We start from the raw sequence: 15,847 nt of genomic DNA on the forward strand, positions 1-15,847 counted from the left end.
ACCAGGCTGTGGGTGTGACACTCTGAACTGTTGTTGCAGTGCTTGTGGGGAGCAGTTAGCTGGGCTGTGCTGCATCCATGGTTTTCCTCCCTCATGCCATAGTCACTCAGTGTGATTGCAAACAGTCCCATCCCCTTAAACCACTGATGTGGAATATGTGCACAGGTAGATTTGGATGGCTTGTTGTCCTTTCTTTCAAGAGGGAGGAAGAAAACTTGACTATAGTAATGAAATCCAAATTGTACTAAATAGCTTTTGTGTTTGAAATCCGTATTGTGGGTGTCCCATGTTTCTAATAAAGACTGGAGACAAAGTAAATCATTAACTACAGTAACTGAAGTCCTCTTTGCAAGCAGTGTAAACAATTGCCGTTACTATATGCTTGCTTTTTTAAAGAACATCAACCATTCATCTTTCTCCCTTAGCAGGTTTCCATTATGTGGCAGAGTAACCCACAGGTAGCTCTGCTTGGCTAACAGGATTTCAGTTATAAAAAGGTTGAAACCCAGAAGCATCTTTGTGTGGTCAAAGCCATTCTAAGAGCCACATTCAAAAGATTTATGTTGTTCAAATGTGCTAGATGGTTTTGTTAGCTTAGTAGTTTTCAGTTTAAAACAAACTTTTTGAGTTAGATTTCTTTAAGATAAATTGTTATATAACCAAGCAAGTCTTTGTTTTGATTGACTTGTTTATTGTATTTCAGTGTTAATATGATCTGCTTGGGTTTTTTTGATGTAGGTATGTTAGGTAAGGAAGGGTGCTGGATTTAATTCCAGTGACATATCTAGCTGTTTTAACTTCCATCTTTTCTTGCATGAAGCTGTAATTTCAGAAATGAGGCAGGAGGTGATAGGTTTTTTTCTTATGATTTTCAGTTGAAAACATGCAGCTAGAATATGTAAGCAACCCTTTTTCAAAACCTATTGGAGTACAAAGGAAGCATCTGAACTAAGTGAAATTTTTCATGTGAGTACATTTTTGATGATTCCTCTACTAAATATCTGTAGTGTGGTATTTCCAGCCAAGTGAATAATGAACTTCACAAAACTTTCTTTTTGTTATTGAAAAGTCTAGGAGCTCTTCAGTGGTGTAAATCTGTAGTACTGCACTTGCTCTAGTGCAGATAGTTGTCAAATAGGACAGTGCAGTTTATTAAGAGCATTTCAAGTCTGAAGTTAAGAAACTGGAGGTTGTATCAGGTTTTTTTAAATAACAAAGAATGATATTATCAGAAGTACGAACAGTATTCTCAACTTGTAGATACACCATGACAAAAATTGAGCAATACTTTATGTAATGTAATTAGAAATATTCGCAGGACAGATTGATTCAACATCAGTTTGCTTTTCTGTATTCTTGACATTTTGTCTGTAGGCTCTTACTATTTGTGGGCTGGTGATGATTCATGCATTAATCACTAGTCTACACTGAAACTGCCTTCACAAACTCAACAGCTGCTTTCCTGCAAAACCCAGCGAGCTCTTCCTCTGCCTTAAACTGGCTGGAGCAAAGAGTAGGCAGGACCTTTTTTCCTTTAGTGCCTTGATTTGTTTTTCAGTGTTTTTTTTGCTAAATTTTCTTTGCCCTTACGTCCCTTAATGTTTCATCTGCATTTCTCCAAGACCATGGGAGAAGATGATGCTGCAGCACAGTGTTTGCTCTGATTGCCATCCTTGTGCACACTGGCTTACTTGTGGTGAAACAGCTTTCTTGCTGCTTCGAGTACAGCTCGGTGTCTTGTGCTGGATGTGTCTGTCTCATCTCCAACGCTGCAAATCCAGCAACTGCTGAACCTTTGCATAAAGGCAAAGGTAGGACGGTTTTGCTTTGAAGTACCAGTTTTCTACACTATCCATTCTTAAGGAATGGGGTTTCATAGTGTTTGTTCCACACTAACAAAATCAGGTTTTGTATCATGGTGTGAACTTAACCTCACAAAAATCTAGTACTTATGCAGGTGGTATTTTTTACTGTTTGTTCATTCTCCTTTATTCTCTATTAATTCAACTTGCTGAGGGTGATTTGTCACCTCTTCATTCCCGGAATCTGTCTTTCATTTGGTGCTTTATGGTACCTCTGTGTTGTCTTTTGTTCTGTAATGGGCAGGTCTGTCACTTTCAGGTCAGCAAAATTTTTCTTAATTGCTTTTCAGTCTTCCCCCCGCATTTCTTTTTGAAACTGATTTTTTCTTCTTTCATTCTTTTACTGCCTATTATTTATTTTTAGCTCTAAAATTGCCAGCGTTTTTAATAGCTATCAAACAAGGGCATCAGAATGCATGGTGAAAATTTTACTTCTAGCACATTTTCCATTGGTAGTGTTAATTCAAGTAGCCATGGACTCTTCTTCCCTGACTCTATGCTATGCTAAAAATCTTCAGGAAAGCGTAAGCAGCTTGCTCTTGAGAAAATAAGTGCTTGGGTAAAATGTAAACAAGTTCCAGATGTAAATTGAAATTGAAGGAAACTTTGCAAATTGAAACTTGCATGTGGAGGAGCATTGACTGTTTGTAGTACTGCTCTAAACTGCAATAAATAACATTTTCTTTGTGAATATATGTTCCTTAATGAGCACTGAGCTGGGCATAAAGGCAAAGGTAGGACAGTTTTGCTTTGAAGTACCAGTTTTCTACACTATCCATTCTTAAGCAGTTTTTCTTCTGACTAACTCTGGTTTCAAGTCTAGTCTCTTTAAACAGCTGGGTAAAGTGTATGAATTCCAGTTTAAGTTTTGGTCGGCTTTGGTGCCGGGGGAGGATATATTGTTGCTAAGGGGAAGGCAACAATGGAAAAGGCTGAGTGCCAGAGAACTTGTTTCCAATGTGTTCCTACAACTGAAGTGCCTTCTACCAAAGTTCACTTGACAAAAGTCCAATTCTTCTTATAATTGTCTTCATACAATTGTACATACCATAGTTTTGTAGTGAAAAGTTTTAAAATTGCTACTTTTTAAAAACTTTTGGGGGAGAGAAGCTAGCTAATGGATAACCCTTCAGCTGGATCTTTTTTGCTGTATCAGCAGTGGATTAGCATGTTTGACTCTTTTAAAGCTTAATTGCTTGAGATATTGGTTTATGTCTTGCAGCTGCATTTTTTTATCAGGCTTTCTGCAAGACAAGTTGCTGCAAATGCAAGCTGATAAAATGCTACCATGAAAATGGTGCAGGGTTTTTGCTGTGAGATTTGTTTCAGATGTGACAAATTGAGAATCAGAAAAATCAAGTGCTCTACGATAAAGGACTTGGATCACCTTGGTATGATTTCAGATACAGGAGGGCTGTCCAGTTCACCCTTATTGCAAATGAAGTATGAGATAATCAGCTTTCTGGCTGTATCCAGCCTGCTGCAACACATCCCCTAGGTGAAGCTTCATTGGCAGTGGATGCTGTTCTAAGTCCATGCTGCTGTCAGGAAGGATGATTCTGCGCTCCTCTTGCCACATGTTCTTACCCTGTTAAGTCAGTAATAGTGTGGTTGGTTGTACTAGTGCTCTGAGTGCTGGGGCTGGAGGGGAGCGAGTGGGGGGGAAAAGCTGTCAGGAGCTCAGTCTGAGGTTAGCTTAAACCAGTCACAAAAACATAACCTCAGTCTGTGTCAAGGTCTTGGCCCCAATCCTCCTCAAGTGCAGAGAGCGTGATAACAGTAAAGAGAAGTTCTCCTGGCAAGGGTGGCATGTTCCATCATGCTATTTTTGGCAGTCCCTTTAAAACATCTGCAGTCAGTCCAAGGTTTCTAAATGCTGCATTCAGTGCATGTACAGCTGAGTGTCCTGGTACAGTGGGAATGAAGGCTGCATGGTGTGCTGCGGGGGGAAGGCTGAGTGCTGTAGGCATGGAGGATCAAATATGCAGTCAGTTCAGGCTGAAGCTTGCTAAATAGTTGTTGTGTAGGGTGAACGCTGGCTAACTGCCTTGAACATTATAACTGGTGTTTGTTGCAAGATTTTCTTACCCTCTGAGGACCCAACATGTTAACAGTTTCGGTTTGGGTGGCTTTGTCTTTCTATAAATGGGGTGTTCAGTTTGTCCTCTTTGTGTTAGTGATGTTGAAGCTAGTATAGACACTGTTCATGCCCAGGTTTCCAAACTCAGCTGCTGTTTAGGATGTACTCCCAAAATGTACAATTGTACATATTTGTCTCTTTGGGATCAAAAATTAAAATTTATGTGAAACCTAGTTAACCACTTGTCATTCTTAACAGGCTTTTTACAGGCTTCCTCTTCATTTGAGGTGAAAGATTCAAGTGGTAAGGTCTGCATAATTGCTGATATGACTGTAGCCTTCTCAGTGGAATACAAGAGCAGGGGGCAAAAAGAGGTAAGGGCATTATCTCACTGCTAGTTTCTAACTTGTATTTATAAAATGTGTGGTATTTCTGCATGTCCACGGTATTTAAACTTTGAACAAATATTTAAGCATTGAAAAACTGCTTCAGCAAAGATTTCCCCCCCTCTGTCATGTTGCATCAACTTTTCTGTATTACTGATGCTGCTTCTAATTAAACAACAGGGTTATGGCTGCCTGAAACCAGCCACAACAGCAATTTCACACATGACTGTTTGTGATGAAGTTTCACACCAGTCCTATTGGTAGCTAGAATGGCTTTCACCAGAACTTGAAGGCAAAAATGCTACCAAGCATCTTTTGATGAACTTGGTCATACTTAGATGGACTAGATCTGAACTAAGCCTAGCTTTTAAACTTCCCTGAAATCTGTGGTTTCTCATTTAGCAAATCTGTAGATTTCAGCATGTTTACAGTTTAGTGCAGTGCTTACAGGTTGTTCCATATTAGCAATAAAAGCCTGTTATGGAAAGCTAAGAACTTTTATTTATAAATACTCTGCTTTTCAGTTTACTTTTTTGGCTGTCTTCACTGCTGAACAGGAATTGTGGATTATTATTTATAATGCAGTTGCATGTTTTGAGGCACTCTTATTGAAGATTTTTTTTTTCTAGCCATCAGTGTAATGCAAGATTAAAAAAATGAGGTCTGAGATCCTACTGATACTGATATGAGTTTGCATTCAGAGGTGAATGCTTTTATAACATGCTTTTCCCTGTTTCTTCTTGTAAGCAGGAAGTTCAGAACTTACCAGTAAACGTTGTATTGGTCTTCAGGTACCACATTACTTCTCAATATGTAATAAACTCAAAGTATTATAGCCAAACTATGTAGGTTGTACCATTTGCTTTAGTTCTTGCTCATTGTGCTACAAGAAGCAAAAGCTTAATTTCTCTCCATTTTCATATGTCCAGTTTGCCAGATTTGAGTCACCTAATACAAAAGTACATGCAAATTCATAGTGCTAGTTTAGGGGGAAAAAGTCTGAGATGCTGTGAGTATGTACCGGTTTATCCTCAAGTTTCAGAGAGCAATATTCTTAGAAATCTGAGTGCCAGTAACGTGCTATTTGTTATATACAGGTATATAAGGAGAAATCTTACAGCATGTATGAATGTCAGCTCTATGTTTATAACATTTTCATAGGATATTAGAAAGCAGTAAGGAAAAGCTGTTACATCATCCCATTTACATGTGTTTGTTTTCTACCCCACAGTTCGCACACTTTTTTCTTCCACAAAATGCTACAGTAGAGCCACAGAGCTCATGTGGTAGCGGTAACACATCTCATCCTGTTCTGGTCTTGGGTTTTGGAGCAGGACATTCATTAACCCTGAATTTCTCAGAACTTGCAAACAAGTACCAAGTCGAAGAGCTAGTTTTCCACTACAATCTGTCAGATGCAACTTTATTCCATAATTCAACTGCAGGTAAGGTGAAAACTTCCTGTTCTCATTGTGTTAACCTTTAGAGATGTAATACTGATTTGTTTCTGTAAATACTGGTTCATACTAATGCAATGTAATCTTTTTGCAGGAGAAGTGAAGAGAGTATCACATAAAACTATTATTCAGGCATATGTGGGCACAAAATACAGATGCATCAGCTCCAAGGATGTCAACATGAAGAATGTAAACATTACTTTTAGCAATGTTACTTTGGAAGCCTATCTCACAAATGGCACTTTCAGTATGAACAGTAGGTATCTTGTAGCAGAAAATGTACTTGGTGAGCTAATATTTCCAATAATAGATTATTTTTTTCAAGTCCTGATAATCATATTTAGGCAGGTACGAACTGGATCTGCAGTTCTAATAGCAGCATCTTTTGAAATAAATGAACCTGCTTCAGGTTTTCTCTGTAGGGGTGTCAGCATTCACGACTAGAAGACAGCTTGGTGTTCACATGGGTTTTGTACAGGTATTAGGGAACACTCCTTCTGTTCATGAGTACGGGTGTAAACCTCTGCTGCAGTAGGTCAGCTGGGCACATGCCCAAAATCCTAGTTTAAGAAGTATCGGATGACTTCCAAGTATTAGGCCTCTACCAAAGTAATTTGAACTAGTTACTGTGTGCTCTGGTGAAAATTAATGATATAGTGGCAGACAATAGAGAACTGATCTGTTGGGAGCAGATACATACATCTTCCTACAGGAGGCTTTATGTAAGCTGTAACACTGTTCTTTCTTTGTCAGGCTTAGTCACAAAGCGACTTTTTGTCCTGATGGCTTGTATTGAAAAGCATTTTGGAATTTTACTGCTATAATGAATTTTGGAATTTTACTCCTGACAAACTGCTTTAAGGTGTGATCGTGTCCTTTGCTTCTGTGGCACACTCTTCAAACACAGAGCTGTGTAAACTGATCGCCCATGCTATCTTAAGTAGTGATAAGTCTTTGCCTTTTGGGGCAAGTAAGAAGTCCTCATCTTCTGGGAAATATAGAACTTATGCTGTTAATCCTATTTGTGCACCTGTTAAATTGAAACATCTCTTAAAAACTAGGGTAGTCAGTGCTGGCATGGGATGGATACACTGAACAGGTGCCTTCTACAGGAGTGTCTCTACCTTGTCCTGTATCTCTGAAAAATACTTTGTGTGATGCATGGTAATACTGACATTGACTTCTCTTATGGCTGCCTCACATGACTGGCTCAGATTTCAGTGCGTATCATTCTCTTGATCAGTCTTTTCCATTCAATGAACTAGTTTGCAGCAAAGATATGGACCTACATTTGTAATTTAAAAAAAAGGTCCCTTAATTCTATTACTCCAATTTTTAGAACTATCTTTTTTTAAGATGATACCTCAATCCAGTTACATCAGATAACCGATCACTTATCATGCATATCAGCAGGCTTGAACATAAGCCATAATATTGGGAAAAGCTGGTTTTTAACTTCTACAAAACTTCAATAAAATCTCCCTACTGTGTAATACTCTTCCTTTTAAGACCACCTGTTATCTCTTCTTACATAGTCCTTTGGTTAAAACAGTTCAATATTGCATTATTTCTGGAGGGTGTTTCTTACACAGCACAAGTTTGTCAGTACTTGCTTTATTTTCTGGACTAATATAAATGCTTTAATTTACCATGATCACTTCCCCAGAGTTGCTTTTCTTCATGGTACCACTGTCTTGATGAAACTACTGAGCCTCAGAAAAAACATGATTTCCTGTGATCGTGGGATAAACACTGGTCTGAGTTCAAGCTTTTTGTTTTGTTTTTTTTTTTTGTTTCCACATTCCTGTTATCCATACTGCCGTGCACATTTTTTTCTTTAAATTGTCATCATCCCTAAGTTTTTATTACTCTCTTGGGCCTGCACTCAGATTTTTTTTTTTTCCATTCCTATAGCACAATGAGCTCTTGTTGGTTTTTTTTATTCAGATGGTTAAAAATGTATCCTTTTTTAAAATCTTCTTGTCCCTTAAATCATTGTTCTTTACAGATCAGTTCCTCTTTTCCATTCTTGTAGACTTGAGATTTTTCCTGTCCTTTTGGCAGCTAGTTATTGATAAATTTTAGATCTGGAATTCTCCCTTAACTTTTTTTCCCTACAACTTTTTAATTAAAGGATATTTCTGCTGGTGATCTGGGCAAGGCTAACTGAAGTCAGTATTCAGTGCATCTGTGTATCATTAGCAATGGTAACTTCTGTCAGTGTACCTAGAGGTTAGTGACTGAGGTTACAGTAGTGATTATCTGCAGCTTTAAAGAAAAGGAGGGTTTCATTTTATCTGTTGGTAGTGTTGTCAGCTGCTTTCCTGTAACTGTCAGAAAAAGACTTAAGAATTTGACTCCTCTTCAAATCTGTCTTGAAGAGTTACTAGGAGCTCTTCTGTAAATAAGTCCAGTAAAAATACTGTATCAAGACACCACCTAGGACAAACTTTCATTTAAAGTGATTTGGTTGTTTCCATCTCTGTCAACTTGAGTAAGAGGCTCTATGTGTTGAGGTCTTGCAGATGGAGGGAAATTCTATGTTGAAGTACCAAGTAAAGTTGCTGTTTGGTTTATTTATTAGGGAACGATCACATTTTAGGACCTGACCAGTATCCACCTACAAAAGATAGGGTCACTCCTCCATTTGTCCACCTCCCTCTGTTCTTTGACTTTCCGAAAATGTAGAAATAGGAGAGCGTGCTGTGTTAGAGTCCAGCTTCAAAAGGTGCTAATAAAGTTCCTCTTTCTGAGCCATAATCAAAAATTAAATTGCTGTTTAAGTTATCTAGTATCTGCAAGATACATATGGATTAAATGTTAGAAGTAGTCCCTTTGAGACAGAATTGACTGCTGTTGCAGTTGCTGTCATCCTTATGAAGTGGTAAACTGTTACCCCTGACATGTGGAGATGACCTTGGCTTGGGACATGGAAGCCTCTACTATAGTAATGCTGTGACCTTTGGTTTTGGCTTAGACGTTCAATGCAGGAATCTTCTTGGCTCCTAGATCAAGTTCAGATCTTGCTGCCAGGTGTTTCTGAGTACTTTGGAAAATCAGAGTCAGTTTGTTGTTTCTTCTTTTGCCTTGGAAGTTGCTGCTGAACTGGATGAAGAGAGAAGGCAGTCTTCATCTTCACTTACCCTTGTACCACCAGTGCTGGGTGGCTGCTAATGTAGGACGAAAGGGAGGATGGATGGGAAAGGACATAGCTGAAATTTTGCCACAAGCAACAGCGTTTTGCAATTCCTTTGTTAGGGATAGAAGAGTCACAGCACTGCTATGAGGACTTGGGAGGTCCAGCAGTATTTAATGTTATGATGAGTATTGCCAAAATAGTAACAAGGGGACCTCACCACCTGGTAGTGTAACTGAGGAGGGGAGGGAGACCACATCTCTTGGGAGACCACTTTTACCAGTGGGCAGGAGAACTGTTCCTCTGCCTCTAGCCCATGAGTGCCCAGAGCACCTGAGGGGTACTCAGCCCTGCTGTGAATGTTCGGCAGGAATGCTGGCTCTGTCAGCGTAGCAATATCTGATTTATCCTGACTTGATGGCAAAGTGAAATGACTGGCATGAGTGCAAGTAGATGTGCTCACTGTGAACTTCCGTAAACAACAGCAGAGGGGTCACTTTCACATGCCAGGCTTTAAAGTGTCTCAGACTTTGTGACAAGAGTTTAGGTAGTGCTTTACCATTGTGTTCCTAAGCTTTAATTATCTTCTATTAGGAAAAGCTACTTGAAATTGTGTCCTCCTTTCCCTTGAGGATTAAAAAGGTAGATCATCCCACAGCTTCATTTTGTTTGATAATGACTGTTTTCCTTTCTCTCCAGAGACTCAATGTGCTGAAGATATGGTCTCAACTACTGCTGTAGCACCTACAACTCCTAAACAGACTACTAGCCAGGTTCCAACAACTAGCCCAGCACCAACTGCATCACCCCCAAATCCTGCAGTTGGGAAATACAATGTGACTGGTCCAAATGGAACCTGTGTACTGGCCTACATGGGGTTACAGCTTAATATCACCTATCCAAAAACAGATGGAAAGGTACTTCTTTTTTTTCTTCAAAGCCTTAAGATTACTACTTTGGGGAAGACTTGGTAAACTATTATAGGCTAACTTTTTTCTTTAAAAATCCCAGTTCTTTGTGGTGTTTATCCATGTTTGTCCTTTATTTGAATTTCTTAACTTGGACTAGACTAGTGACAATTTCAATAGTTCTACTGAAATTGGTCATGAAAGATTTTTTCATTCAGTGAGAGTACTAAACTTGTCTGTCAAATCCAGTACGTATATGCGGCATTCCACAGAAGCAGTAAAAATTATCAAGATACGAGTAGGGGGAATCCTGTTATCATATCAAAGATGCCATCTAAATATATTTAAACTGTTAAACGAAATACAGGAATTTGGTGTGAGGCACCTGAATGAAATCAGTGAATGACTATTAGAAGGGAAAATTGTTACTACTGTAAAACTGGACAGGCTTGTGACTTAATTTCCAGCCCTCACCAAAAAGGCTTGGGTTTGACTTTAATGCTTAAGAGCTACTTGGTGGCTGATTTTAACAGCAAGAATGGTACATGGTTTATGTAAGATCCAGCCCTGGCACAGGTTCTTTCCCTGTGTTGCTGATGCAAAGCCGAGCTTGCCGGCCCCATGGACAAACCTGTTGCCTGCTGACTGGTAAGGCAAAGCCTTGAGGAGTAATCCCAAAGGGATGGCTGAAAGCCCTCAACAGGAAACAGAAACCAAGGGTCAGCAGAACTTTATGTTCAGTGAAGCTTTGTTACAAGGACCTTTGATCACAAGCTGTCTTTTCCTAGCCTGTGGTTTAATCTGACGTAAGGAGGATGGGCATTGGCAAACAAATTATGGCAGCTTTTGTGTTGTTTAATTTGGATCTCAGTGAGGAAAGACCTGGTGTGTGAGGAGGGTGGTATCGCTGTAGGATTTAGCTGCTTAATGCTGTGGTGCAGAGGAATCTATTGCATTTATGATGATGATGACTGAAGTAAAATCATGAGCACTGAGAGGTGATGTGTGGCTGTAGAGTAGCTGGTCCTGGTGGCAGCTGTGTTTTAGCCACCTTTAATTGTGTGAAGTTCCCTAAGCTGTGTTCTGTAGCATGGCATTCTAGCTCTGCTGGAACAGCTGATCTGTAGTGCAGTGGAGGAGGTAGCAAATAGATTTTTCCAAAGTCACATGAGGATCAGCTTAGAGCTACTGAAGAGGTTTCTATTTGATTGTTTGGCAAGTGCATTTAACTCACGGCCTTGTGCAGATACAGGATGGTATAAAATCAGGTACCATGGTCAAATCTAAAGCATTTTGATCTGAAGGGACTTGCAAGATGATTGTGCTGACAGGTTGTTCCCTTGATTGCCTCTTCGTTATGGCAAAATGATATTTTACAGCTTGTTGCCCCTTGTGTAGTGGTGGTTATTCATGTTTTTCCTTAAGCTGCTAGGACTAAAGATGTTTGGGTGCTCTTTGTTCTCTGTGCCAGACTGGTAACTTGGGTGCAGTGTATGCCAGCATCTAATTGGCACACGTATCTGCCCCGGTGTCTGTAACGTGTGGATAAATACAGCACTGTGTATGTGAGTACAGTCAAGCTAGAAGTTCACTGAATGTGTGGTGATATGTTAGTCTCTTCAAATGCCTTAACTGTTCCTCTTCTCTCACAGATGGGTTTGGATTTGCTGAATTTCATACCGAATAATACAACTTTTTCTGGGAGATGTGACAATACGTCTGCCTTCCTGAATCTGACTTTTGAGAAAACAAGGGTTATCTTCCACTTTGCGTTGGTAAGAATCTCTAGACAGCATGTATAGGGCCTGCAGGACTTTTCATGTGGGGAAAACTAATCGGGACAACTACAAGAGAAAAAAAGATGCAATGACAGGGAGGGGAATAAATTCTTTATTTTTTTAATACTAGGATTTAGAGGTTTTAATATTTGGTAACCATTAGGAGGAAATAATATGTACGTGTATGCACACACATGTATGTATACACAGAAATGTATTTTGTTTGGAATGGGGATTTCTTTTAAGATTATATTGCCAACTCTCTAAAGCTTCTTGCCCAAACTGTGAACAGCTTATGACAAGTAGTATTTCATCTAATTGTACAAGTCCAGAACTGGATTTAAATCCTCATCAATACTCTGTGTCCAGCCCAAGGACCATGTGTGCTTGTTTTATGGTCTTCTATGATGGTTGAGAATGCTGTTTCCCACAGTCCTGTCCCAGTGCTGTATTAGAGCTGTGGACCCTTGAGGACCAAATCCACTGTGTTAGAGCTTCATGCTCCTTCTAATACTTGTGAGATTGATTAAATGTGACCACCTTGACCTGTTGCTATTAAATGACTCCCCACATCTCTGTGGGGTACCAAGCTGCTTTAAAGCTGTATCTGTAGCACAGGTGAGATCATTGCAGCAGCCTGGTTAAGGCATGAGGGGGCTGTGCCTGTAGTGTGGAAGTCAAGTCAGCAGTCAGAGGGGTGACAGTCCCTCCCCTAAAGTAGCTTTCCCAAAGGTGCATATCTTCTGTAGCTGTTCTCTCCTAGAGTGCACCTAAGCTCTTCCTTTGGATGCTAATCCAAATTGTGGATCATCCTTTGAAAACCTTTCTCAAAATGCATGCAGAATTGAACCCAAATGTTAACAGCTTACGTTGTACATCAGTAACTTAAATGACAACTACTGGTTTCTTTTTGGTTTTTTAAAGAATGCAAGTACTGAAAAATTCTTCCTGCAAGGTTTGAATGTAAGCACGACTCTGCCTTCTGAAGCAAAAGGTAAGGACTTTTATTAAGTCTGCTTTCAGTCACTACTTGTATAAATATTCAAGGTTGCCTCCATTAAATAACATGTTAGAAATGTTGGGAATGAATGTATCAAGCTCTATGAGCTTACAGCTCCTGCTCTTCAGGATTTTGTAATAAGACTTTCTCTTACACAGTTCCAAAGTTCGAAGCATCGAACAACAGCATGAGTGACCTGAGAGCTACAGTAGGGAACTCCTACAAGTGCAGTGCAGAGGAGAACCTCCAGGTCACAAACGACACCCTTGTCAATGTATTTAATGTTCAGATTCAGGTTTTCAAGATTGATGGAGACAAATTTGGGGCAGGTAAGAGGTTTACATTTTGCAGGGGGAACCAAAGATTTGTGAAGTACACTTTGATGTTAACATAATATTCTGTAGTCAAATGTCAGCTTGTGGGTGCTACGCTTAGTCTCTGCATTCCCAACTGCAGATGATATGGGGGCTGATACCTGAGTTGAGGCTAGTGCAAGAAGTATGTAAAAAGCTTTGAAATAACTAGGACTTGTTCCTTGTGGTCCAGAGAAGAGTTAAGGAAGAATGTTAACTTTCTGTCCTAACTGTGCATGGACAGTTGTATGAAAGGGGCAGAGTTCTGGGAAGTTCCTGACTCTCTTAGTGAACCCTGTCCTCTGGGACTGGTTAAAGCAAAAGAGCTAGGGGGGGGACTTGCATGGATATATCTGGCTAAGCCTGTGTGCAACAGTAACAGCTCTTGATAAGGCAGCAATGATTATAAATCTTCATATTGTACATACAACTAGTACTAGAAAGACCTCATCCTGACTTGGCTTCCTTTTGGTTGTTGGCAAGCTAAGCTAGAAGTTAACTTGAGCCAGTTTTATCTATGTGCTGAGTGCAGAAGCTTGAAGTTCTGGCTATAGCCATCTGTTGCTGCATGGGTTCCTAACATGGATTTTTTTTCTCTCTCTCCAGTGGAAGAGTGTCAACTGGATGAAAATAACATGCTGATTCCTATAATAGTTGGTGCAGCCCTTGCTGGTCTTGTTCTCATTGTCTTGATTGCTTACTTGATTGGCAGAAAGAGGAGCCATGCTGGATATCAAACAATTTAATGACTTGCACTAAAATTCAGTGTAGATGAAAAGCAATTGCAAGAGGCTGGGGAAAAAAAAACACCCCACACATTTCCCCTGAGCTGAGATTGATATTGTAAGGGAACACCTTTTCTTGCAAATTGCATCTTCTTTAAAGTCTGCTTTATTAAATGTGAAATCATCTTGCAGCATTTAACTATGCACAAAAATAACTTCTGAAAATTCTGGTGTTTAATTTTGCTAACTAGTTAAAATATTTACCCACTTAGAAACAAGCGAAAAGTTTTTAAGGGTGCTTTTTGGGAATTGGCATAAGGTCATGTCAGCTAAAGATTCCAGAGAGGGATGTTGCTAATTCACACTGACTCGATTTCAGAATTCTTAACAAAGGGAAAAAGTTCTTTGTACTGCTGCCATCCAGTGATGATGTTAATTATACTGATGATGCATTTAAAGTTTAGTAACAACTGACAAAATTGAAACTTAAAATCTAAACTCCACCTTGTCTCTTAGGTGTGTATTTTTTACTTAGCTTTAAACTCAATGCCTGGCACATGCAGGGTGTGAACAACGCAATACTCCAACCTTACAGGAACTCTTTAATGATTGGACAACTCCCTTGTTTGATATTTTTGATGCTACACCAGCTTGTTAGGAGCTGGTACTTTTTTAAAATGGGTGTTATTTTTATTTACTTTTTTTGTAAAGTGATTTCAGTCTATTCTGTTGGAAGGTCCAGAGAGATCCTGTTACTGCACATGTGTACAATATAGATCTCAATCTGCTGATTCTCTTGCTTTAAACTTGGCTGGGGGTTGTACACTTTAAGGATCAGTTCTTATGTATGCATTGCCTGTAACAATGCTAATAAAGACACTTTTTTTCTGTATATCTTAGTGTTTCTGATCACTGAAACATGTTTGACTGTTTGCTAAGTGCTAAGGTTGTGGTTTGACTCTACTTGGGAAGCTTTAAACAATCCTTAGTATGGAGTTGTGTTAAATAAGTGTTTTTTCTCTGGCATGAAGGTGAGGCTTAACTGTGCATCTTCAAAACAGTTCCTTGTTTTGGACTTTGTGCTTGGAAACAGGTAAAGCTTCTGTGTATCAGTAACCTGAGATTTGAAGAAGTTAACTCTTCCATTAAACTGCCACTCATTGAGAAATGTCAGTATATTGATCTGCCCTGCTAAGTATCACTTGCTTGGTATAAGGACTGTGTAAATGACATCTTATGTTTTAAAGTTGGATTCTTACCACAGAGTAGGAAATGCATGACTGCTGAGCACTATGTGTGTTGTAATGTGCTGGAAATGAACCTTTTTGTTTAAAACTTCCCTGACCCCCTCCTGCAGTAATGTTGAGATATTAACAGTGCCAACTATGCAGGGCAGGAACCAAGACACAGAACACTGTGCTGCTGACAAGGAGAACTGGCTGGCCAAAGATACTTTGAACCTCAGAGCTATCTAGAAACTGTGGATTTTGGCAGTGGTGAATAAACTAGTATGTCCTGATACCTGCTGATGATGTACTAGAAGTAGGGCACTGCTACTGTCTTTATAATTTGGTACTCAAGAAAAAAGGTGTCTACCTGGTACTGTAAAGACAGGATAGCTTGGTATCATACTGCTGAGTAACTGTCTACTTGTCTAGAAGAGCACTTGCTCATCTACTTCCTCTGAAAAGTTGGGTTTTTTTTCCCTGCTGAGGAATAAAAGAAACTCAGTCTGCAGGGGGGAGATAAAAAAAAAAAAAAGCCTTGCTTGACAAGGAATGAAGATAGCTTGGAGTAGAGTCTGAAAAGGAGCGTGGTGTTAAAAGGCGAGGCTTTAAACGGGAAGAATGAAAAGCACAAATGGCTGGTCTCTCTTCAGTTGTCTGCCCTCCCTTCCCAGCAGGAAGACGCGGGGACGATTTGGCCACGAGAGGGCTCTGTAAGGACAAGAAAGCAAGTCTCAGGCCCCTGGCCCCAGCAGGCTCGAAGGCTGCTGCTGTGGTTTTATTCTGCCTAGGTGTATAAGATGGATAGACTTGCATTAAGGTACAGCCTTGGAAGTGCCTGATGCCTCACCCTGTCATGAAGGATGTCTGTTGTTTGTGGCTGTCTTTCTTTACAAGTGTTTTTCCCCACATTTTTAGAGATACAGGTATATGAGG

The 15,847-nt window shown here is 39.7% G+C and overlaps 1 protein-coding gene across 1 annotated transcript; it reads left to right on the top strand.

The window, feature by feature from the left end:
• Positions 1 to 3,150: 3,150 nt before the first annotated feature.
• On the top strand, positions 3,151 to 14,577 carry LAMP1 (lysosomal associated membrane protein 1). Its single transcript, XM_026845833.1, has 9 exons — positions 3,151 to 3,253; positions 4,201 to 4,316; positions 5,560 to 5,773; positions 5,880 to 6,041; positions 9,621 to 9,838; positions 11,482 to 11,604; positions 12,532 to 12,601; positions 12,766 to 12,936; positions 13,567 to 14,577. The coding sequence occupies exons 1-9, from the start codon at positions 3,151 to 3,153 to the stop codon at positions 13,704 to 13,706; spliced, it is 1,317 nt and encodes a 438-aa protein (XP_026701634.1). The 3' UTR covers positions 13,707 to 14,577.
• Positions 14,578 to 15,847: the final 1,270 nt, after the last annotated feature.

This window comes from Athene cunicularia, assembly GCF_003259725.1.
Source record: "Athene cunicularia isolate RWA chromosome 1 unlocalized genomic scaffold, athCun1 chr1_part1, whole genome shotgun sequence".
In the NCBI taxonomy this organism is placed as follows: domain Eukaryota; kingdom Metazoa; phylum Chordata; class Aves; order Strigiformes; family Strigidae; genus Athene; species Athene cunicularia.

Excerpts from the sequence above, each read along its gene's own strand:
- LAMP1 (XM_026845833.1), top strand. The coding sequence starts at position 3,151 with ATGAAAATGGTGCAGGGTTTTTGCTGTGAGATTTGTTTCAGATGTGAC. Across the intron at positions 9,839-11,481 it reads ATCCAAAAACAGATGGAAAG|ATGGGTTTGGATTTGCTGAA; the intron begins GTACTTCTTTTT and ends CTTCTCTCACAG. Across the intron at positions 11,605-12,531 it reads TTATCTTCCACTTTGCGTTG|AATGCAAGTACTGAAAAATT; the intron begins GTAAGAATCTCT and ends GGTTTTTTAAAG.